At 44.8% G+C, this 23,490-nt stretch overlaps 1 protein-coding gene across 2 annotated transcripts in view; it reads left to right on the top strand.

Moving 5' to 3' along the window:
- The window catches only part of Cpxm2 (carboxypeptidase X (M14 family), member 2), a 110,421-nt gene that overhangs the window by 14,631 nt on the left and 72,300 nt on the right, over window positions 1-23,490 (top strand). For both annotated transcript variants that reach the window (NM_001106306.1, XM_039107648.2), the window contains exon 3: window positions 12,601-12,710. In NM_001106306.1, the coding sequence (NP_001099776.1) occupies window positions 12,601-12,710 (110 nt within the window). The remainder of the gene's footprint in view (window positions 1-12,600; window positions 12,711-23,490) is intronic.

Genomic DNA, 23,490 nt, shown 5'->3' with positions numbered 1-23,490 from the left:
GAAACTTTAAGTAAGTCTAAGTAAGCACGAATGTGTCCATTTCTCTCTGCTCTTGACCGTGCATGTGATGTGACCCATGGCTTTCAATTCTTGCCACCTTGAACTCCACAGTGGCAGCTAGATAAACTTGTGTCTTCTTTAAGTCATCCTTGGTCAGAGTATTTTATCATAGTGACGAAAGATGAAACTAGGACAGTCTCCCCTTTGCCTCCTTATCTGTCAGTGACTATCAGCCGTTCCTTTATGGGGCGCATATGCCACCAGGCTGAGGTCACTGCCGAGTGTGAGCTGCAGGAACACTTTGGAATTTTGCTGCCAACCGATCTGTACTTGAGGTTTTTTTCAGTGTCTGGTGAATGCTTGAGTGCTTTCAAACATATTTTAAAACATATTTTGTCCAGATTTTCTCTTAGTAGCTTCAGCAGAAGGGGTGGGTTGGATCATCTTAATTTCTCTTTCTCAGAATTAGAAGTTATTAAAATGGGGGAGGCATTTCAGAAAGATTTTTTTGAGGTCCATTTCTACACACACACACACACACACACACACACACACACACACATATGCACATGCACACAAAATGTGCACACATACATGCACATATGCAGAAATGCATGCACACATGCACACATGCAGTGTTCACATGGCATTTCCTCTTTTCTGTCACAAATGCCCCCACTGGCAAGCTTATTTTCTTGATCTGCCCTCGTGGATGGGGTCACTCACCTCACAGGCAGCTATTACATCTTCAGTTCAAGGAATATCCTATCATATTAGCCTGTGAGATTATCCTATATTTTTTAAAGGAATGATGGATGAGAACATGGAAAGGGAAGAATAATGGCTCCCTGTTGCACAGCGGAGGAAAGGAAAGAGAGACTGTGGGTGTTGACTAGAAGGTTTGCACTGAAGACAAATGACAGAGACCTTAAAAGTGTCTGAAGTCTGTGGGGACTTCTGTAGGATAGTGTTGATCAAGGCTGGGTTGCAGACACACCTCTGGACCTGGAATCCATCTCCTTAGACCATGTTAGGAGCCTGGCTAGAGATGTGACAGAAGATTGAGGTGGCCCACATATCTACTATATCAAGTCCAAGGTATTGGCCATTGCGCATGTTCATACATTTTTTTTTTGTGAGGTGATGGGCTCTAGAGATCCTGTCCCCTAATGTGCTGTAGGTGGATGGATGACTCCATTAGCCAAGGAAATTGTGCCTGAAGAACTTTCCCAAGAGAAATGTGTGCTTAGCTGTTATGTGGCTAAAGTGCTATACCAGTTTGGTGAGGCATCCCAGGTACACTCTGGGTGGTGTTCTATGATCAGCTACGAAGCTGCTTGAACACTTATCTACTTCTCCACCTCTTTCTGTGCCCACAGCTTTTGCTATGTGACTTTCCAGTCCCCTTCCCAAAGTTGAAAGCTACTTGACTTTAGGCTGACCCACATGCCTTGTGGGACTGATAGAATAAACAGAGTGATTTGTGTGCTGGTCTGTTACCAAACATCCACACCCAGGCCACTGGCCCAACTTGCTGAGTGGTCACCAGCAGTCTTCTTGTTTGGTGTTGGGATAACTTACCTAACCATTTCTGTTCCAACATTTCCTAAGAATTTAGGGAAGGATCCTTGTGGAAACTTGACTGGAAGAATGTGTAGGCATTTGCCTGCTCCAGGAAGTCACACGAGAAGATTATCAGAAATCATCTACTTTTCTAGCTGCCACAGATCCTGGAATTAAAGTTGGGGCACACACAGGAGCTGTTTTCTCCTGCTTCCATTTGACTCACACATGGTAGCTGTTCCTCCACATCTGGTAATAGGTTCAAGTGTTTTTCCCTTTGTGAGTCTCAGGCTTCTAGGGCAAGTCTGGGAGTGGTTACAAAATTTTTCAACCAGAATTCTCTGAACTCTAAGACAATTCAAGTAATTGAGAGTTTTATGGGACACAAGTCATCCTGAGTTCAAGGTGAAGAAGTTTTATCTTTTAAAATCTTCTTTAAGAAACAGGTTTTGTTTTGTGTTTTGTATGAAATAACTGTAGATTCACAAGAAGTTACCAAAAAAAAGTACCAGGAGAAGGGTCTGATTTACCTTTCCCTCTGCTCCTACCAGTGTGGATACTTTACATGACTATAGTAAAATAATAGAGTCAAGAAACTAACTTGGACAAGGACAGACCATGTTCAGATATTCAGATTCTGCCAGCTATACATGTATATGTGTGCATGTGCATACATGTGTGTGTGTAGCATGCATGTGCATGTGTGCGTATATATGTGTGTGTAATGGACATGTGTGCATATGTGTATGTGTGCATGTATGTGTGTGTGCATGTGCATGCATCATGCATGTGTATGTGTAACATGCATGTGCATATGTGTGTATATATGTGTGTGTACATGGGCATGTGTGTGCATATATGTGTGTGTATGCATATGTGTGTGAGTGTGTGTGTGTGTGTGTGTGCATGCAGGACTGTGCAGCTGCATCTTGTATGGTTTCTGGAAACACTGTCCCATCAGAGATTCTCTGGGCTACTTCTTTATAGACGCTCTGTTCCCCATGCTCAGTCTCTGACTCCTGGCAACACAGATCTGTTCTCCAAAGTGTTGTCTCTGTAAGACAGTGAGATACGCAGAATCATATACTATGTAACCTTGGAGACTGGCTTTCTTACATTTAGCATGGATCTCTTTTAGTCCTTCTGAATTGGATCTGGTTTAGTGTTTTTATGATGTGGTAGTTAGGCAGAGCTAAGCCATTAAAATATTATTAAAGGCTAACATGTATAGAGAGAACGATGGTAATATAAGGCTATAACTCATTGAAGTGTGTAATCACCACACATTGATTTGGGTTGTCATGGACACCACACAGTGTGCAAATGTGTCATTGTAATTGCAATTTATGACACGAAGATTGTGCTGGAATCTTTGAAGTCTGCTCTGACCCACAACTAGCTAAGCCCCTGCTTCTCTTTAGAGACTGCTGTGATCAGAGGTGAACTGTGTGATTTGGAGTTTGATACTTTTTTGATTTGATTTCTTTTCTGGTTATCATGTTTGTGAGGCTCATCCATGTTGCTGCATACACCATGACTCGTTTATCTTCATGGGTCTGTAGTACTCCACAGCAGGACTATATGTACCACCGTCTATGTGCTCATTTCCCTGTTCATAGGTATTTGATGTGAATTTTACCTTTTGGCTATTACAGAGTGGATTCGGGACCATTTTTATGAGTCTTTTTGTCTATACCTCCAGTAGAGTTGCTCAATCATAGGGAATGAGTATCTTTGATAAGAGCTGTTAGGGAGGGCCTGGGGACATGGCTCAGTTGGTAAAGTGTTTGATTTGCAAGCATGAAGACATGAGTTTGGATCCCCATATTGGAAATAAAAATGCTGGGCAAAGAGACACACACTTATAATCCCAGTGCAGGGCAGGAGGAGACAGGGCGTGTGTATAAGGGAATCCTCCATTCACTGGCCGGTCCTTCTAACCAAAATGGTAAGCTCCAGGTTAAATGAAAGACTTTCTAAAAACAAAATAAGACAGAGAACAAACAGAGAAGACAGGAGATCTTGACCCCTGACCTCCATTGGCATGTGCACAGAAACTTACATGCCCGATCATGCACATACAAGCATGCAAACATACATACATAACGCCTCATACACAGAGCTGGCAGAGAATTTTCCAAGTTGATGGTGACTATCAGCGTTCCCACAGGCAGCTGCTTCTCTTCCTTAAAAGCCCACGTTTGGTCTTAGCAGCCATCTCTACGTTTTTCATGTTGCCGCATGTGCTGCTCTTGTGGTGGCCTCACTTTGTACTTTCACAGTAACTAATGTCGACTGCTTCTTTGCTGTTAGAATGATTTGTTTCGTTCAGCCCCACTGAGGTCAGGTTTTTCCTTGCTATTCTTCTCATCCACAGGAATGTTAGTTTGTTTGCTTTCCTTAAAAAGAGCACGGCAGTGAGTCCTTTGCCAGACACCCAGATCCAGGCTTCTCTCCACCCGCTGGCTTATCTTTTCACTCCATGCAGGGTGTCTTTTGAAGGACAGATGCTCGTAAACCTGAAACAAACGAACCATTAACCTTTTCTTTGGTGGTCAGTGCTTTCTCCATCACGTTTAATTTTATCTTTGCCTTCCCCAAGGTCTTGGAGACATTCTTCTCTACCTTCCACCGATAGGCACCGAAATTATCTGATATGATAGAAACTTGAAGTAAGTAATAGCCTGGGGAGACTGTGGATTCGGTACTATTCATGGAGGTGACAAGCAGTCTGTCTTGAACTAGTAATCACCTTCTGGGGTCTTTTTTATTAGCAACATATGAATAAAAATACCAATTTCCCTTGAGGATTCACAGACAGTGGTTATCAGCCATAGTAGCTTCAGATACGCGTCACTCACGTGCTTGGGAAGCATTGGTTAGACATCAGGCATTCACTTTGACTGGTGGTTGAGGTTCTCAGCCTCTCCAGGGAGGCAGTCTATTCTATGACACAGGGGAGCTTTCATTAGGAGTTTGGCCCCAAAGTGGGGGAGAGTAGGCTAAATAGAATGGTTGGTAATGGAGTGTGGGAAGCTTTTCAGACGAGGTAGCCATTAAACTGGGCATCCGGGGAGAAGCTAAGTGGCCAGGTCCTTTGAGGCTGAAGCCTCCTGGAGCAGACTCCATGGACTCCAGGCTTGGGCTTGCCTCCCAGTTCTCTGAGATTTTTTCCATTGTTGAACTCTCACTGTCTGGGAAAGAAACTCTCCGGACTCTCTTTACTGACTAGGTGAAAGATGCTAGCCAGAATCTCGGGGACTGCTTGAGGTTCTGGAGAAGACTCTCTTGAGAGCTGCTGTCATTGATCTAGGTGGAATGAAGGCATCCATTTTTCTAGGTTCTTCCAAAGGTTTTGGTCCTTGGGCTGGACCATTTAGTTTTTCTGTCCCTGCACCTCAGTGGGGCATGTCCTTGGGGTCTTTTTGTCATATTGAGGATTAAAGAGCTTTCCAAGGGTGATTAGATAAGACCAAGATTACCTCACAGACTTCCCAAGACCCTGAGAGACTCCCACGCCCTTTAGAGCAGCTCTTGGTGTCTGAGTCAGACAGTGAGCCACTGCAAGCAATCTCAGCATGATTGGAAACAGCCTCCAAGCTCTTCATTGGTTGGAACGAATGTCAAGTTCAGAAAGGCAAAGGAAAGAGTTCCTTAAGTGAATCCTATTGGATTTATAGGTAGCAATGAAAACAACAATTCAAGAGAGATAGAAGCTTATTCCCGGGAGCAACTTTCCTCCCATCTCTTCAAAAATACTCAGCTTTGTTAGTGGCAGGCAGTGAGCAATCACTTTCCCACTTCCAGGCCTTTTGATGATATGAACCTCCCTGCCGTAATGCCACCAAAGCATTGGTATATTACTTTGGAACTTTCAACTCAAATGGGGGAGCACAAAGAGTATACTTAGGACCTCCCGTCTCAGCTGATTTTCAAATTGAACTTGGACCCTTGGTGATTGTTTCAGTCTGGCCTCTCCAAGCCTCAGTTTGTTTATGGGAAGATGGGTTTGTGGACATTGGGAAGGTTAAATGGCAAGTTGTCCAGAGTGGATGATTCATAGGGAATTGCTTGCACATTAACCTATCGCTCGTAGATTTAACATACTTTTCAAGATTTGGCCTTCCCAACAGTACCCTGGGGTTTTTGTGGCATAGGGAGTAGAGTTTGGGGTTGGTGCCCCCAGGTCAAAGTTCATGTGCTATATATTCTATTTTCTATACTCTCTGGTGTGCAAAGTTGCCCCTGACATTAAAGGCAATAGCTACTGTTGGAATTTGTTCAACAACCAATATACAGAATGTTCTAGTTTCATTCCTGTTGCTGTGATAAAACACCCTGCCAAAAACAACTTAGGGGAGAAAGGGGTTGTTTCAGCTCTGTTACAGTCCATTACTGTAGGCTACCATAGCAGTAGGAGTTTTAGGTAACTGGCCACATCACATCCACAGCCAAGAGCAGAGAGCATGCATGCCTGAGAGCTCAGCTTGCCCTTTTTGACTCTAATCTACTTCAAGGCCCAATCAATGAAGTGAATCTGTCCACATTCAGGGAGGACCTTCCCACCTCATTTAAGAAATTAAGAAAATCTACTTTGGGGATAAAGAGATGGTTCAGCAGTTAAGTGCATGGACTGTTCTTCTAGAGGTCCTGAGTTCAATTCCCAGCAACAGCATGGTGGTTCACAACGACCTTCAGTGGAATCCAATGCTCTCTTTCGGTGTGCCTGAAGAGAGTGATAGTGTACTTACATAAAACAGATAGATAAATCTTTAAAAAATGGAAAGAAAGTCTATTACAGTCACATCCATCAACCAATCTGATTTAGACAATCCTTCATTGAGATTCCTTTATGAGGTAATTCTAGACTTTGTCAAGTTGATAATTAAAATTTATTCTCATACATAGCTTGGTGGAGGTGGCAAGAACCTTAGGGATTGATAAAGCTACACCAGGGTCTTAGTCTTCAGTGCTGTACAGTGACCTCTGTGCAAAGAATGTTAGAAAGGCACAGATCTAATGAAGTGTGTCCAGAGGCCGGGGGTTCCATCTCCACCGTCCATGGATGGAGTGAAGCTGGGAGACGGAGCTTCATTTAGCACAGGATGTTCCAAGAGCTGTATGCCTTATGAGAAAGTGGCTCCATCCCTGATGACTGCCAGTCTTCTCCAGATTGTGACACATCTCAGATCTCTAATTAATATTTCCCTGAAGACTTTTTTTCACACTTTTTTCCATGTTCTCCCACCCACATGCTTCTTGGGATTCGAGCCTATTTTAAATAATGGGAGAAACTCAGTTTGATGGTCAGAGACACGCATGATTTTATGGCAGAGTAGAGTTTGTCCTCAGGTTGTTGTAGTGGCTGCTGGCCCAGGGCACAGGTTTGTGGGGAATAGGTCCTTGCTACAGTGTGGTTGTGGAGCAGAGTTTACCAGAATGTGGAGATACTGAGGAGGCATAAAGGGCAGTGAATGGGTTTCCTGTTTGTTTCAGAAACATTTTTAAGCCAAATCTCATGAAACCCTGGTTGGCCTGTATATTTGAGGATGACCTTAAATGCCTTATTCTCCTGCCTCCACATTCAGAGTGCTTGGATTCTAAGGGATTTGAAACACAATCCATCCATTATTCTAGTTTTTCTTTTAAATATGATTTTATGCAGTGCTAGGAATCAAACCCAGGGCTTCATGTCTGTTGGGCAAGCACTCAAGTCTTTTACATCTGATGCCTTAATACATAGTAGTTATCTCAGGGCTTGTTGCTGTAACAAAATATAAACAGTTCCAACACTGGTTTCAGATACTTAATCTTAGAAACACTTTTACCCATCACCAGTACAACTACATTCCTGTCTCCCTCTGTAGTGTTTCTTGAAGGATGTAGGAGCACCCTCACTGATGGAAGATAATATCGTATTGGCAGGGCAGGTATTTCCTTGACAATATAAATAGACATTGTAACATCTTGTTCTTGCTTTGCTTGTATGTTTGCAGCTCTTTGGTTAGCATGATCCTCAGTCTCACCATCTCCAGGGTGTATACGCCATTGTGCCTACTTAACTCTGACTCTTTATAGTTCCCAGCCATGATTTTTGGTTGTGGTAGAAACATGTACATTCTCCAAGTACTCATATATTTGAAAGTGTCCCTTGGCTGTCGATGGATAGTTTAGCTGGTAACACGTTTATGATTTCTTTTTATTCAGCCCTCTGTAGATGTGAGTCATTTCTGGGTTATCTCACATAGCTGCAGACAAGCCAAGAACAATAGCTGAAATGCAATTGTTTGCTCTGCTCTTCTGTGTTCTAGATCTTAAGGAGTTGCATGTGCATTTGAAGCCCCTCCATTCATGGTATGGGTTTTCCTAGGGTTCCATTGCTCTAGAGAAACTGCCTTGGGGTTTTCTGTTAGAGGCTTTCCTCACTGTGGCTGGAATCTAAAACCCAGAGCACAGTCTGAAGTCCTGAAGATGTCATTTCAGGGACGAATAGAAGCCTTGAGGGTTGGCTCCAAGGAAGTTGCCAGTTGCTCCTTTGTAGTCTTCTCTAGTTTTTTCTTGGCCTCTGGCACAGGACAGAGGAACCACCTGTCGCCCTATGCAGGACTGGGGATCTCAGATAGCTTGATGTGTTGTGGTGACATGGGCTCCTCTCTGGCCCTCATGGCTGTTCAGTCCCCATATTGTTATGTTCATTTTCATGGCCTCCCACCATTCCTCTGTGTGGGAATAAATTTAGGGTGATACCTTAATTACCTTCTTCATCTTTTTCTCCAGTGCAGAGGACCCTGCAAGTGCAGGGTGGGAGGAAGATCTCTCTGCTGACTCTGAACACCCACTAGCTCTTCTGGAAATATTGAGAATGTTCTTAGGGAATAATCAAGAGGAGGAAAATGAATCAGGCAAGAAATACTGAAATGTGTCAGGGTTAAGTATGCAGTGTGGAGGACGTTTTAGTATTCTAAACTTTAAATTAATTTAAAGTCTAAAAGTCAAAAGATAATTTTCCTAGCTCTTACCTTTTCATTTTTAGTGCCAGAAACTTCTTTTTCTAACAGACTTTCTATGCCAGACTTTCAGTATATATATTGAGACGGACCTAGGAACTTTCACCAGAAAATATGTGACTACATAACTATAGCCCAGAGTTGTCGCCTTATTGATCTTTGTATAAAGGAATGTGGGAGAGAGGTTTAAACATTAAACCAGTTAGACTTAAGTTTTAAACCAGTCTAGATTTAAGCTTTTCTTAATTTACAAATATTTAAAAATTTTTCATGTAGTGTGTGTGTGTGTGTGTGTGTGTGTGTGTGTGTGTGTGTGTGTAATGGGGGCATGTGGGTGCTGCAGTGCCAGTATATGCCACAGTATACAAGAGGGGTCCAGAGAACAACTTTGTAGCAGTTGGTTCTCTTTTCTTTCTGCATCCCTGATATTGAACTTGGGTTGTTAGGCATGTTGGCAAGTACCTTTAGAGTCATCACACTGGCTCTAAAATAAGTTTTCAAATGTTGTTTAGAGAAATGGGGCCCTTACAGCAGATGGTGTCTGTCTTGAGCCTCATAGTGCCTTGTGCTGGAGACCATATTGTCCTGTGTCAAGTAGGGAATCAGTTGCCACCAGGCTTTGGTTTTTTCTTTTTTTTCCTGGAACTCCCAGGAAGGCAATTACAGTAATTATTGATGGAAGGTAAAGAGTGAGGTAGTCACAAATAAGAGTGGTTAATTGATGCAGTAGAAACTTTCTGCATGAGATTGACTGCTTTGCTGTATCTCTGTGACCCTTGACCTACACTTGATCCAGATTAACCCTCAGTACTGGACAGGGGACTGCACATGCTTGTCCCAGGCACTGCAGTGGCTGTGAACTCGCATCTAGCTTCTGTTACACTTTCTCAACCCATTGCATGCAAGTCCCAGTGGCCAGGCAGGTGGCTAGGTGGAGACTGCACAGGAATGATGAGGTGCTGGGGTCACCCTAGAGTCTGTCCCTTCCTCTGGCAGCACTGAATATGGCTTGTGCTACTTGGCTGATGGGGCCATGGCCTTGTCCTACTCTGTCCCTGCTGTCTCTCTAGTGATGCTTCTTTGTTTAATGAGACCCAGTTGGTTTCCTTCAGCCAAGCACATGGTCTCTATCTTCGTCTTTGCCTTTCAAGGGCATTGCATTCTCCTAGGGCAGATCCATTGATAGCTACTTCGGCATGGATGACAGGAAAAGCTTCCAAACAAAACCATCTAAAGATAGCACCTTCTAATAAGGAAAAAGCCCCAGTGTTAGAGTGCTGGGCTCATGGATGATCTATGAGCTGGAAGAGCCCGTGTGTTTTTTGGGCTCACACCAAAGTCACTGCACAGCAGTTTTATGGATAAAGGGAGCAGAAAATTTTGGTTTCTTTTGTGATACTCCTGTAGGAGTGCACAAAGATAGTTGTAACTCACATGAAACTCCATTGTTGCCAGGGATATATAAGTGGCCTAGCCCACTCCAGAGGGCAGGGATCGAACTTTGGAGTCACAGTGGATGTGTGTTCATGACATACCCACTTATAGGCATGCCTTTCTGCACCTCCTGCATTTTAATGGGGATTTCTCACCAGGGAAGCAATTTTAATAGATATTTAACTTTATTCAAATAGTTCCTTTTTGAACTAAAATATTTATATATGTAGGGGATGTTTTCTTTCTCTAGAAGAAATGCTTTGAATAGCGATCATTTTGGTGTGCTGAGCTATCTGTCCATCTGGCTGTCTACCTGTGCATCTGCCTGTCTGACTATAAATGACAGAAATGGAGGTTGCAGGGCTAGATGAGGTAATGGAATTCTCCATGTTCTGGTTAGTGGTGGCTGGAATGGTGTCTCTGTGGCTCTGAAATAGTCTCACAAATGACAGTGGCTACTGTTTGCATTTGTGACCTGATTACACGAAGATGCCACAGACCCGAGCAGGTCCACAGTGATGCCCAGCATAGGAGGCAAGCATTATGAATTTCAGAAGAGCTTGTGGGACAACCTTGCTCATTTATAAGACATAAACTTCATTAGTTCCTGGTAGGCAGAATGGAGAAGTACTCACTTAACCCTTGATATCAAAGACATGCCACCCACATGAATCAGATCTGGACCTGGAAGGTGGAGGGGCAAAACCTTGTGAAGCAGAGGGTTCATGGTTACTGTAGATCCTGAGTGCTGTGTGATTTGAATTTGCTTGGCCCAAGGATTGGCACTATTAAGAGGTGTGACCTTGTTGAAGGAAGTGTGTCACTGTGGAGGTGGGCATTGAGACCCTTCTCCTAGCTGCCTGCAGACAGTCTTCTCCTGTTTGCCTTCGGAACAAGAAGCAGAACTCTTGGCTCCTCTAGTGCCATGGCTTCCTGGATTTTGCCATGTTCCCATCTTGATGATATTGGACTGAACCTCTGAACCTGTAAACCAGCCCCAATTAAATGTTGTTTTTCATAAGAGTTGCCTTGGTCATGGTATCTGCTCACAGCAGTAAAACCCAAACTAAGATGTTAGGAAGTTATGGGTCTGCCTTCACAGACACCCCCTTCCTAATTAACATTTCCTCAGATCACTGAAAGGGCCTCAGTCATGTGCCCCTTGCAGCCTTACATGCCCTCTAAGTGCATTGCACACCCACTCCCCATTCGCCGTGTGGCCTCTTATCACATCTCTCTTTACTGTGTGCTACTCTTGCTCACATCACCAGCCTTCACCAATGCTCTATCAGTACGTGACTCACCAGCCCCCTGCTACAAGACCATTTCCCAGAAGCCATATAACAACTGGTCATGGGAAGTTGACCTGTCTTCCTGCGCTGTGTCAACAGAACAGCAGGCCTCATCTGTTATGCTCCCCACTGTGGCAGGAGCCAGAAGATGGCTACTGTCCGTTATCAACCCAGGAAACCCCCCCTTCGCAGAGGGTGTTATCAGGCCCAAGGATGCACAGTGCCCTTTATCAGCTGGAGCTTAGACTCTGGGGGCTAGATCCATTATGAGGTTCTGCTGGTAGCTGGCACCTCTTGGTGACTTGCCTCAGGTCTCAATGTGCCAGTTTCCACTTTGAGAGGTTGAAGGAGGACAACGTGGTGACTTGGTTCCTGGCGGGTATGAACTTGTCTGTCTGTGGAGCATGAGTGGACCTTCTCATACAGGTACCCACCAAGTCGCTATCACCCTACTAGACCTCTCCAACCCGAGGCTCCCACAGTCTTTTGCTGAGTTTACATACATGTTCCCAGAGTGCCTTTGATTATAGGACACTTCTAGTTCCTCAATGACCATGTCGTCTGGTGTTTGAAGTTGTCTGATATTTCTGGGGGAAATAGACTTGATTCACTCCTACTTGAAGGTAGTTTTTCTTCTTCAAGTCAGATGGTAAGGATGCTCTGTCACTACATGACTACATGCTGTGCCTCATTACATGATGGCAGGTCAGTGGATGAGAGAGTAGTAGTCCAGCCTGGGAGACCTGGGGTCCAGGCCCAGCTGCCATCACTGCTGTCATGAGTGGGGAATGATAGTCTAGACTTGGGCAGTTGCAGGCTGGGATTAATTCCAGGGTCAAGCTGTGCTCAGGAGCTATTCTCATGGCCATACAATCTGCCAAGAAAGAAGACAATAGATGGTTTCTATTTACGTTGCTCTGCTCATTACCATGCACCACAGAGGCCAGAAGTTGCTGAAGCAAAATCAACAAGTCCTGATTAATTTTCAGAGCTCAAGCATGGCATTGTTAGATTTCTACCCAGTGTCATTCTCTGACTGAGGGGCCTTAACATCAAAAGGCAGCAAGGCCAGCAGCAGAGAAGGTATCTGAGAGCCCAAATATTCAGAAAGCAAGATACTAGTGACAGAGAACCAGGGAGCCATGCATGGTTGCACTGATCTAATCTGTCTGAAACATGGGGTGACAAGGCAAGGGGCCATGCCGATGGCTTGGGAGCTCATTGGGGGAAGAAAGCACATGGCCACTTCTGAAAAGCTTCTGTTTTCCTTTGTCTTTGTTTCTAACAAGCCTTGTTCTTCCCAGGTTGTCCACCTCTTGGTCTGGAAACATTAAAAATCACAGACTTCCAGCTACATGCCTCCACAACAAAGCGTTATGGTCTGGGAGCCCATCGTGGGAGACTCAACATCCAGGTACTAGTCTCTTAGATGCATTCTGGTCACACCACTGATTGCTCTGGTCACAGACACAGGGAGGGTTCCCCTTGAGCCTGGATTGGTAAGTGCATGACATTTGAAGGGTGTTAGCTAGTTCTCAAAATGAAGGTGCATTGCAGAACAGGCCTGTGTGCAGAGGATGGGGCTTCTCCAGATAGAAAGTAGGGTCAATGAGATAAGGACTTCCTTTTGGGTGCCCTCTGTCTAGAAATGGTAAGAGCAGAATGAAGTGTACAAACAGGCACGGACATGGCTGAGAAGTCCATCACCTAGCAGGGAGACAGGCTCATCATCCCTCTCCTCCTTAGCAATCACCAGGCCTACTTGAATCATCCAGACAGTTCCATAGCTCCTCACTGTCTCTCAGGATGGGGAGGTCACATGTGTCCTTCTCTCTGAGGTAATATTGTAATCTTGGTCCTTGGTCCTTGGTCCTTGGTTCTCTCTCTCTCTCTCTCTCTCTCTCTCTCTCTCTCTCTCTCTCTCTCCCTCTCTCCCTCTCTCCCTCTCTCCCTCTCTCCCTCTGCTGAGCTTCCCCTGCACACCTCCACAAGCCATTCAATTCATGACAACAGGACTTTTCTTGCCTGAAGGGCTGTCTCTATACCACTCAAAGCAATGGTAATCCCACTGAGTCATGGGCTGGTCCTCACTCCTGTAGGACTCAGCTTCTGTGACAATGCACCACTGTTCTCCTACATTCAGGTGTATGTAATGTTACACTTGGCTCAATCCAGGTGTAGGCAGCACTGTATGTTTGGAGACTTGAGGAGAGCCAGGCATATGGCAGCCTCCACTGGCTCTTAGCGCCTTCTTCTGTGAGGTCCCCTGCTGGGCTGGGCCCTTCTTCTGTGCAACCCTGAACACTCCTCTTCTGACTCCGTTCCTTTCTTTTAGAGGACTCTTTAATTGACAGGTCTTTTTTAAAAATCGGCTTTAGAAGCTGCTAAGAAAGAAACATTTGGATAGGGCAGTGAAAAAGTTGGAGGTGGGGGGGGGTACACTATAATAAAACAAAGCCCTTTTGTATGTTTTAAGAAGGTAAAGGTTAACTCTTAGTAATTGACCAGGGGAGACCACTACCTGATCTCCAGAGTCCTAGGTCCCTGCGGATAACTCCAGACCTCTGAGGGAGCATCTGTAATCCTTTCTTGGTGCAGTAATTGCTCTTCTTTTTGCTGGGAGTTTTTCTGCTCAGGGTTCAAGTGTAGACTCCATCATGGTGAGGAAATTACAGGAGCTTGAAGCAGCTGGTAACAACCTGTCCACCATCAGGAAGCAGCGAGCTGAATGCTGGGGCCCAGTTCTCTTCTGATTTTTATTCCATTGAGAACTCAGTCCTCAGACTAGTGCTGTCTGCATTTAGGGTAGGTCTTCCCATCCCAGTTCACCAATCCTTCACAGGCATGCTGTTTCTAGGTGATTCTAGATTCCATCAAATTATCAATCAACTTAGCTGCCATATTTTTGTTTCTTACAAAGAAGCCCAGTTCTTGAGCATGAGTTCCACAGGAGGTGGATCTAGTGAATGCTAGGCTTGTGAATGCTTCAGAGACCAAAAATGCGCAACAATGCATGGGGAGCACAGAGGATGTCATCAGAGACTTAGCTGGAATGTGGCCTTGTCTTACCATCTCTGGGCCATGCATCAATCCCCTTCAGGGGACAGTCTACCTTCTGGTCTTTCTGTCTATTTTGTCTTTCATGCTTGAGAGGTGTAGCCCAGAGAACAGCCAAGATCTCTTCCATAAATGCCGGGCAGAGGCCCACTCTACCAACTGTGGTGAGGACAGAGAAAGGAGGGGGTTGGATCACATAAGTGCTGTTTGTCTCCCTGGGGATTTTTCTTTTCTGAGGTGGTAAATTGTTTACCCTGGAGCCTTCTTCTGAGGAAATCTCTAGAACTAATGTTACAGAGTAGCTGTTCTAACCCTTAAAGGCAAAGAAGTTTATTTTGACTCACTGTTTAGGACATATAGTCATCATGGTGTGGGGAAGGCGTTCAATTAGAGTTGTTAGGTTGGTCCATGGCAACGGGTTCTTGGGCATGCCTATTCATATCTTGGTGGATCCAGAAGTAAGGGCAGGACTGGAAACTAGGTTGCCCTAGAATCCTCAAAGCCTTCCATAATTCCCTTTCCAGTAACACCAACTGGAGATCAAGTATTCAAATACATGATCCTACAGGGGACAATTCACAGTCAGGCCATGATGCAATCTCTTTTTGGGGTTGATCAGAGAAGATAGATCATGGCTCCCAGCACATAAGCATGTTTTATGTATGTGTTGTGTGTATGCATATGTAAGTAGGGATACCTATGCACATGCGTGTGAAGGCCAGAAGTCAACACTGAGTATCTTCCCCAGTCACCCTGTACCTTACATGTTTTTTGAGACAGGCTATTTCATTGAACTTAGAGTTCATGGATTGGATAGGCTGATTGACCAGCAAACCCCAGAAATTTCCCCCATTCCTACTTTCCCAGTACTTAATAAAATGTGGTAGTAGGGATCACTCAGGTCTTCATGCTTATGTGAGTTCTCTTCCCAATCCACTGTGTGTGGGCTTTGATAAGGCCTGCACAGGCAACTTGCTGGCTAGGTCAGGGCGATCCTTACAGTTCCTACCTTCTGGAACTAGCGCCGCAAGCATCACGATTTGACAGATCCAGGTGCACAATTAAAGCCCATGCTCCAAGAATATATCACCCCCACACAACAATTAGAACCATGATTTAAAAATAACCACATCTTGTCTCACATATGAGTATTTTGTAGGCGTGTCAAGCTAATGGGATTTTAAGTGTGAGAAGCACCAAAGTATCAGAATTAGAAGTTGTATTTCAGTCCATCTTCTTTTGCATCAGGATTTGAGCAAGTTTTGTCTAGTCCTTCCCTGGCCCAGGTCTCTGCAGGTACACACGGGTTCACGATCTGGGCCACAGTATGCACAGCTTACAGACTGTGATACTCAAACTGGCTGTGGTCATAGTGTGGTGGTAACTACAGAGGATAAAAATGAAGAATTACCTCTGGTGATTCTCAGAGGCCTCATTCATATTCCTTAGAATCCATGTGCTCCCTTGTGGGGTGCTATCTGCTCTAGCCTAGTTCAAAAATAGCATGAGGAAAGGCCCTGTTCACTCACTGTACTCATGATATTCTGGTCCCCAGCAGAGGGAGAGCCGCATTACCTCCTAGAGCTGTCAGCACCTCACTCGATGCTTTTTATGCATTATTTAATTTAACACGAACAGCACAGACAAGTACCGTTATCGACTCTCTTGACTTATACAAAGCAAATGCATAGAGCTTGGAGGGACACAGCTAAGATTTCCCAGAAGAGGCAGCTTATGAATCTAAGCTGCTTGAATCCTCAAATGGTTGCTCCTGATGATGCTATAAAGTTGTCTGAGCTTCTAGGGGTGGTCTAGGTGTGACATCTGCAGGGATGAGGCACCCAGTACCTCTCTTCCATCCCTTCTTTGTGCTGACACTCTTGCAGCCTAACATGTCCTTATTTCCAGAATCTTCCCTGGACAAATTTGCTGGCAGGTGCAGGAGTGAGGTCACTATGGAGTAACAGCACTTGGTGCTGACATAGCTTTGCTTTACATTTGATTTTTGTTTTCCTTCTTCGACATCCATGGGGAATTGCATCAAGAGGCCAAAGGTCATGGGGGACCCAAGTTCTTCATAGATTTTTTCTTTACATACCCTCCCACATCCTCCCAAATATGTTAGATCAGCTCTCCATTACTCTTAGTACTGAATTCGGTAAGTATGGCATTATGTTCAGGGAGTAATGACACCCACTCAGCATAGTCACAGAGTCTGCGTTTGAATGTCTCAGCTCTCTGGCTCTTGCCATGCACAGATGGGGAACAATGAGTCTGAGGACTGATTAGGTACTGATGGTTTGATGGACCATGTAACTGCTCCTGATGGGAGTATCCTCTGCAGGGGGATGCAGAGTCTGTGGCAGTACAGTCCCTTGCTTTCTCTTCCTTTAGCTGAGGGTGGGCACATCTTCATTTCTTGCTCACTTCCTTTATGACTATTCTCCTTGCCTCCAGAAATCAGCAGCACCCAGACATTCCATTGTATATCATAGGATCAAAGATCAAAAGATCAAACCTACTATTGTACTGTGTGTGTGTGTATGTGTGTGCATGTGTGTGTGTGTGTGTGTGTGTGTGTGTGTGTGACTGTGCACAAATGCACTCTAGTGCACACATACTGTATGAATGTGGAAGCCATAGGTTAACCTTGAGTGGTATTCTTCAGGTGCTATCTATCTTTTGGAGACAAGGTCTCTCACTGGCCTAGAACTCAGTGATTTGGCCAGGTTGACTAGTCAGTTATCTCCCAGAGATCCCACTAGTTTCCTCTATCCCAGTGCTAGGATTACAAGCTTTAGAGTGTACCCAGCTTTTCTATGAGTTTGTGGGGGGGTCAAACTTAAATCTTCATGTGTGCACAATGAGCCCTTTACCGGCTGAGCTGTCTCTCTAGCCCTATGTCAGCTGTCTACAGAGTTGCATGTCTGTGCTAATATTTTTTATTGTTTTCAGTCTTGTGATTACAGACATCAATGCCAATACAGTTTTTATTTCAGAGAGAGAGAGAGAGAGAGAGAGAGAGAGAGAGAGAGAGAGAGTGAGAGTGAGTCTGGGGCCAAATGTGAGTGACAATGGCTATGGAACAGTGATTCAGGTCCCTCCCAATGTTACATCCCAATATGACAAGTTTCATGAGGTTGTTATAGTAACAGAATGAACGGAAGGACTTTTTCAATACACCACTGGGAACTTTAGATAGGTAGGTGACAGCAAAGCTGGAAAAGCTCTGCTGCAGGCCTCACATACTATCTGACAGCATCCTTAGCCTTTGGCTTGGCAGACTCTAGAGGTCTATTGGTACATTCCAAAGGGATTTACATCATAGTCACAAGGATGTTAGATCAAACACCGAGGTAGGCAGTGAGTTGCTGTTAAGGGCACTTAACAGATATTAAGATAGCCCAAGACAGTTTGACCTGGAACACTCCAGCTCTTCACAACCACCGGAAATATGAATCGGTTAATCAGTCCTGAAGAATCTTTAACATAGCTATGGCTTTCATTCTGGAAATTTCTGTTCACAGGGAGTTGCACAGAATAGTTGGAATAGAGTCTTTGGAACGGGATTTTCCCCAGGAACATGGGTTTTGCTGCACAAGAGTTTGCAAACAGTGAGCTTTCACTGGCATGCCCCTGTTGCAGTGTGTCAGCAGGGACAACCCTAAGACTCCTTTTTTTTTTTGGCAACATTTCCTGTGAATTTAATAGTATAAGTTTAATGAAGAAACAGGGCTTGTCTTCAATCAGTACATAGGGACCAGATTTTCTAAAGATGTGAAAAAGAGAAGCAGTTATCAGTCTGGGGAAGTTTGGCCTCTCATAGTATCCCAGTGATTGTCCCTCCAGGGCACCCAGGACTTGGCATTGACTTCCCAGAAGGCAGTGGTCCCCTTTGCTCCAGAGGAGGCCCAGATTGCCTGGAAATGAGCAGTATAGTCTCAACGAGCTCCTGTGAACCAGTCTCTAAAATCTGCTGTCATCTTTTGCCTATGGTTAGTCTTTGGAGTAACCTCATGTTGCAAAGATTCCTTTCCTGAGAGATGTAAACACTGCGTACCCCCTCTTCTTGAGGTCTCAGTAACAAACCAAAGTATGAAATTTGCCCTGGGGAACCAATGATTTTATTGGGCTTACTTACATAATATGGCGCCAGAGTTTGTTTTTATCAACTTGGCACAAACCTAGACATACCTGAGAATTGAGGACTTGCTTGCATCACATTTGCCTGTAGGCAGGTTTTGATTGCTGATTGATGCGGAAGTGTCTAGCTCACTATGGGCAGTGCCACCCCTGGGCACATGGGCCTGGCTGTATGAGAAAGGCTGCTGAGAGAGCCAGGGGAAGCAAGCCAGTAAGTAGTGACCCTCTGCTGGTTTCTGCTTCAAGCTCCTGCCTTGGGTACCTGCCTTAGCAAAAATGTATTGTAATGTTTATCACAGCCTTAGAAAGCAAACTAGGACGATAGGTGAGAGGATCCTTTCAGGAGTATGGGGGACCCCAAAGAAACTGCACTACAAAAAGCCCTTCCCCAAGCAGGGATTAAAGCTTCCTTACAGGCACAGGGGTGGATACTCCTCCATTAACCTTTCCTGGCCTTTATAATTGTAATGCCACTGAGGTCACAAGCAATCAGGTTAGAAATGCATACAACTGACTGTGGGAGTGGCTGGCATTCTTTGCTCTTCCGTGCACACCTCCCATCTTCCAACCGTCCCTTAATTCTCCTAGAGAATGCCAACAGTGCACTGGCTTCATTGAGATTGTCTCTTGCAAGCAAGCACAGCTACCTTGATAAAGATGTTGGCTGTTTTGCTAGGAACACACACTGTGCCACACCTGGTGCTCAGGTGAGGCATCTAACAATGGCTCACCACCTGGCTCATCCCCACAGCATCCTTTGAATTCTCTTAAGAGCTTTACTGGAGCTGGTAAACTATGGTACCCCAGCCTAAGTGACTAGTCCCACTGTTGAAGCATCAGGTGTTTCTAGAGCAGGAAAGGCCCAAGCAGGTTAACACAATTGTCATTTTCAAGTGCTGAATTTCTGTCTCACCCTGTAGATGTTAAGGAGGACTGTCTCACCCATAGCCTGGAGCCTACAGGTAGCCCAGGAGAGCTCTGACTAGGGGCCAACACAAAATCATCAACTTACTTAAAACACAAGATTTTCTTTTTTGAAATTTTGTTTGTAACTCAACTGCATAGCTCTTGGGTGTGATCTTCAGAGATGACACTATCATTGCTGTGTTTTATAAAAAGGAAGAGGGAAGGGGTATGTGTGGTGGAGGTGTGGTATGGTGATGGGGAAGGGATGCATCGGTGTGCCCATGCTGAGGCATCCCTTTCCCTTGAGGTACCAGCCACACAATGGGTAGTATAGTATAGAATAGGGTTTATTCAGAGCATGGGGAGGGGAGTTGAGGGGATAGTAGAGACCGAGAAAGGCACAGAGAGAGAAAGAGGAGAGAGAGAGAGAGAGAGAGAGAGAGAGAGAGAGAGAGGGGGGAGAGAGAGAGAGAAGAAGAAGGAGGAAGAAGAGGAGGGGGGGAGGAGGAGGAGGGGGAGCCAGCTATGAGTATGGGGAGAGAGAAGGGGGAGGGGAATGGGGAGGCAGGAGCAAGAGATTGAGGAGGGGGCAAGCAGCCCCTTTTATACTGAGTAAGGCACAGGTAACAGTGGAGCCTAGATGAATGCCAGCAATCATTCATCATAGTGTCTTGCATGTGGGTTGGACACCTCTGGGTTTAATATGTGGCTCAAGACAATACTTCATTGTCCAATATGTCCCAGAGAAGCCAAAAGGTTAGAGGTCTCTGCTCTTTTTTCCCCCATTTATTTTTATGCATATGAGTACACTGTAGTTATCTACAGACACACCAGAAGAGGGCATCAGATCCCATTACAGATGGCTGTGAGCCACCATGTGGTTGCTAGGAATTGAACTCAGGACCTCTGAAAGAGCAGTCCGTGCTCTTGACAGCTGAGCCTTCTCTCAAGCCCCAGGAGGTTCCTGCTTTAAAGTTAAAGTTATCAAGTGCTGACATATGCATGTGAACAGAGGAAGGGAACACCTGAAATCATGTGGCTGGGACTCTGGATGTCACCAGAGCTCCTGCACTGGTAGGAAAGCTGGCCTCAGATCAGAGCTGGCATGTAAGGGGCAATGTTTTGAGGTCACAAGAAGAGCATGGCACACCATAGTTACCGACCCTCTACATTGTGATAGCTTAGTCACACAGTTTGGCACATGGTGGTCTCTGTCTTGTCTGACACACGTTGACTCCCAAGTGACCATTTACCTCCATTTCCTGTAACAGAGTGTCTCTAGACGTTAAGCCTCAGCATCAGTGCTATAACACTGCTTTCAAGGTGCTCACAGAACATCTTCAAGAAGATATTAGGGTTCCGTTGTGGGATCTGATCTTTTTTACTTGAAGCAATATGTGGGGTAAGGTACAGAGTGTCTATGTACCCTTGGGTCAAGAAGTCAGGTGTATATTACCGAACTGTGATTTTTTTCAGTATTACATTCATTTATTTATGAATCTGTGAGGCCAGGGACAACCTGCAGAGTTACTGCTTTCCTTCCACCATGTAGGTCCTGGGGATTGAGCTTGGGTCATTGGACTTGGCACTAAGCACCTTTACCTGCTGAACCATCTTGCCAGCCCCCGAATGAGTTCTATCCTTGTGTAATAATCACATGACTGGACTCATCCCTCATACTGTAGCTCGACAGCTCCATAAGGTTTGGTGTCAATACACCCAGAGCCTTACCTCTCCTAGCTAGGAGACCACATTTTTCGTGGAAGGAAGAGCCTGGAGCTCTATTTCTCTGCAGTTTCCCTACTGTACATCCCATGGCTGCCCATGGCTGGACCTTTGATCCTGAAGCTGGCCTGATCCTTTAGCCCTGACTCAGTTTCATGGTGCTTAGCCTCTGTTGGTTTCTGGTAACGGGCTGGCCATATGAAACTAACTGCAACTTCACAAGGCCTTTCTGGGGACTGCTGTGTTCTGGGGGCTGCAGAGGCAAAAATAATCCCAGGGAGGTTCATTTCTGAGTCAAGGCATGCCATCCGTCTGTTCCCATAAAGGAATTTTGTTGTGTATCTGGCTTCAAGCAGCAGTCTGGGACAGAGTGCTAGGTGCCAAAACACTGGAATTTGGGGAATTTGGATTTTTATGGTAATAACAGAACTGAATATCTTCAATGATGAATCCCTTGGCAAATTCAAATGAGTATTTATTACAATGACCGCCACACACTTCTTATTTTCTTCCAAAGAAATGTCTGTGGTGGTTTGGCACTATAGTACTCACCTGGGATCCCAGATCTGGGAGGTGAAGGCAGAGGATCAGGGGTTCAAGACCATCTTTGACTACACAGTGTGTTTGAGGCCAGTCTTCACTATATGGAAAGGGGAGGAGGAAAATAAATCAGACGGAGCAGAACAAGAGGTCAGAGACGGGATGAGTGCTGAAAAGTACTTGCTGTTCTGGCAGAGGACCTGGGTTTGGTTCCCAGCACCCATGTCAGGTAGCTCACAGCCTCTTGTAACTCTAGTTCCAGGAGATTTGATGCCCTCTCTGGCCTCTTAGGACATCACATTATACATAGTGCACGCATATGCACCCAGACACACACACATACACACACACACACACACACACACACACACACACACACACACAAACACTCACAAAAGCTTCAAACATAAGTAGTAGCAGAAGTAACTTCCATTGTGAATTTAAGGACTACTAGAGGCTGACCTGGGCCATACAAGACCCTGTCTGAAGAAGAGGAGGATGAAAAGGAAGAAGAGGAGGAGGAGAAAAAAAGAGAGGAGGTAGAAGAGGAGAAAGAGGAAGAGGGAGCTAGCTTCCATTGTGAACACGTTCTACAGGAGAGTAGAGTGACCAAGGTTAGCAGCAATTAATGGAATATTTTAAAATAGCTTGTATAAAGGGTTTTAAAATGTGTCTGATTAAAGCAAATTTCCTGTGAGGTTTCCGACATGCCATTTGCTCAGATCCGATCTTCACACATTATATATTTGCACTGAGCTGTCATGCTCTATCTACCCCCATAGACACACACCATTTACTGTGTCAGTTAAAAGGGAAAGCCAAGGTAAAAGCAGATGCTAAGAAGAATGTAATGGATGAAGTCAGACCGAGACAGAACAAGAGAAGACACAGAGAGAAATAGAAATAATGATTACGTCACTGCCCAGAGTAGGGAGATGATAGGGACTTTCTAAATAGCATAGAGAATTAAGTAAGTTACAGGAGCTTAACTGCAAAAGAGGTGGATCTATAAAATGTATAGGAAAGATGAACTTCAACCAAGGAAATGGGTCGATAGCTGAAGGAAAAGCAAAATCCAAAAATAGAATGAATGTCTAAGCCACGGTGATGACTCATTGAAAAAACACGTGTCAACAGGCTAGATGGGCCAAGTTTTCCTGTTGGCAGGAAGTAAATTGAGTCACAGGTTGTAGCTGGTTCAGCCATAAAATGGAATGAATTTGGTTTATTCCCCTAGTACCTTCTCTTCTATGATGGACAGTCTATAGATTATTTAAAACAAGGACTGTCTAGCCACCCAACAGGCCTGTCCTAGGGTCTCTATTTCAATCCTGTTTTATAGACAGACTAACTATGCTGGAGGGAATGAAGATAAGCCTAGAGACCCCTTGTACCCTTGGGATGTCAAGGCCATTGAGACAATGGACCAAAAGAAACTGGTCATTTTCCAGGAGAGTTGACCTGGGAGAATGAAAAGGCTGAAGCCTGGTGCCTGTCAGAGGAGGAATTTGTCTCCCTAAAAGAGGTTTCACAAAGCTATTACAGCTTGTCAGAATATCTTGAGGCAAAGGCTAGAGCCTAGACAAACATCAATTAATGATGTTTAAGACCACATTTTTACCAGCACTGCTTAGTTATACATAGCTCTTACCCCATGTTTAAACCTGAAACATCATATCAGGAACCCAAAGATAAACATGGGGTGGTCACTGAAAGTCATGGTTAGCCCTATTTGTCAACTAGACACAAACTAGAATCACCTGGAAGAGACTCTAAATGAGGGATAGGAATACTGTATCTGTGGGTGTTTGGTTTAATTAAGT

This window comes from Rattus norvegicus, chromosome 1 (assembly GCF_036323735.1).
Source record: "Rattus norvegicus strain BN/NHsdMcwi chromosome 1, GRCr8, whole genome shotgun sequence".
NCBI classification, from domain to species: Eukaryota; Metazoa; Chordata; class Mammalia; order Rodentia; family Muridae; genus Rattus; species Rattus norvegicus.
Note: the sequence above shows the minus strand (reverse complement) of the source record. Positions and strands in the feature narration are given on the sequence as shown.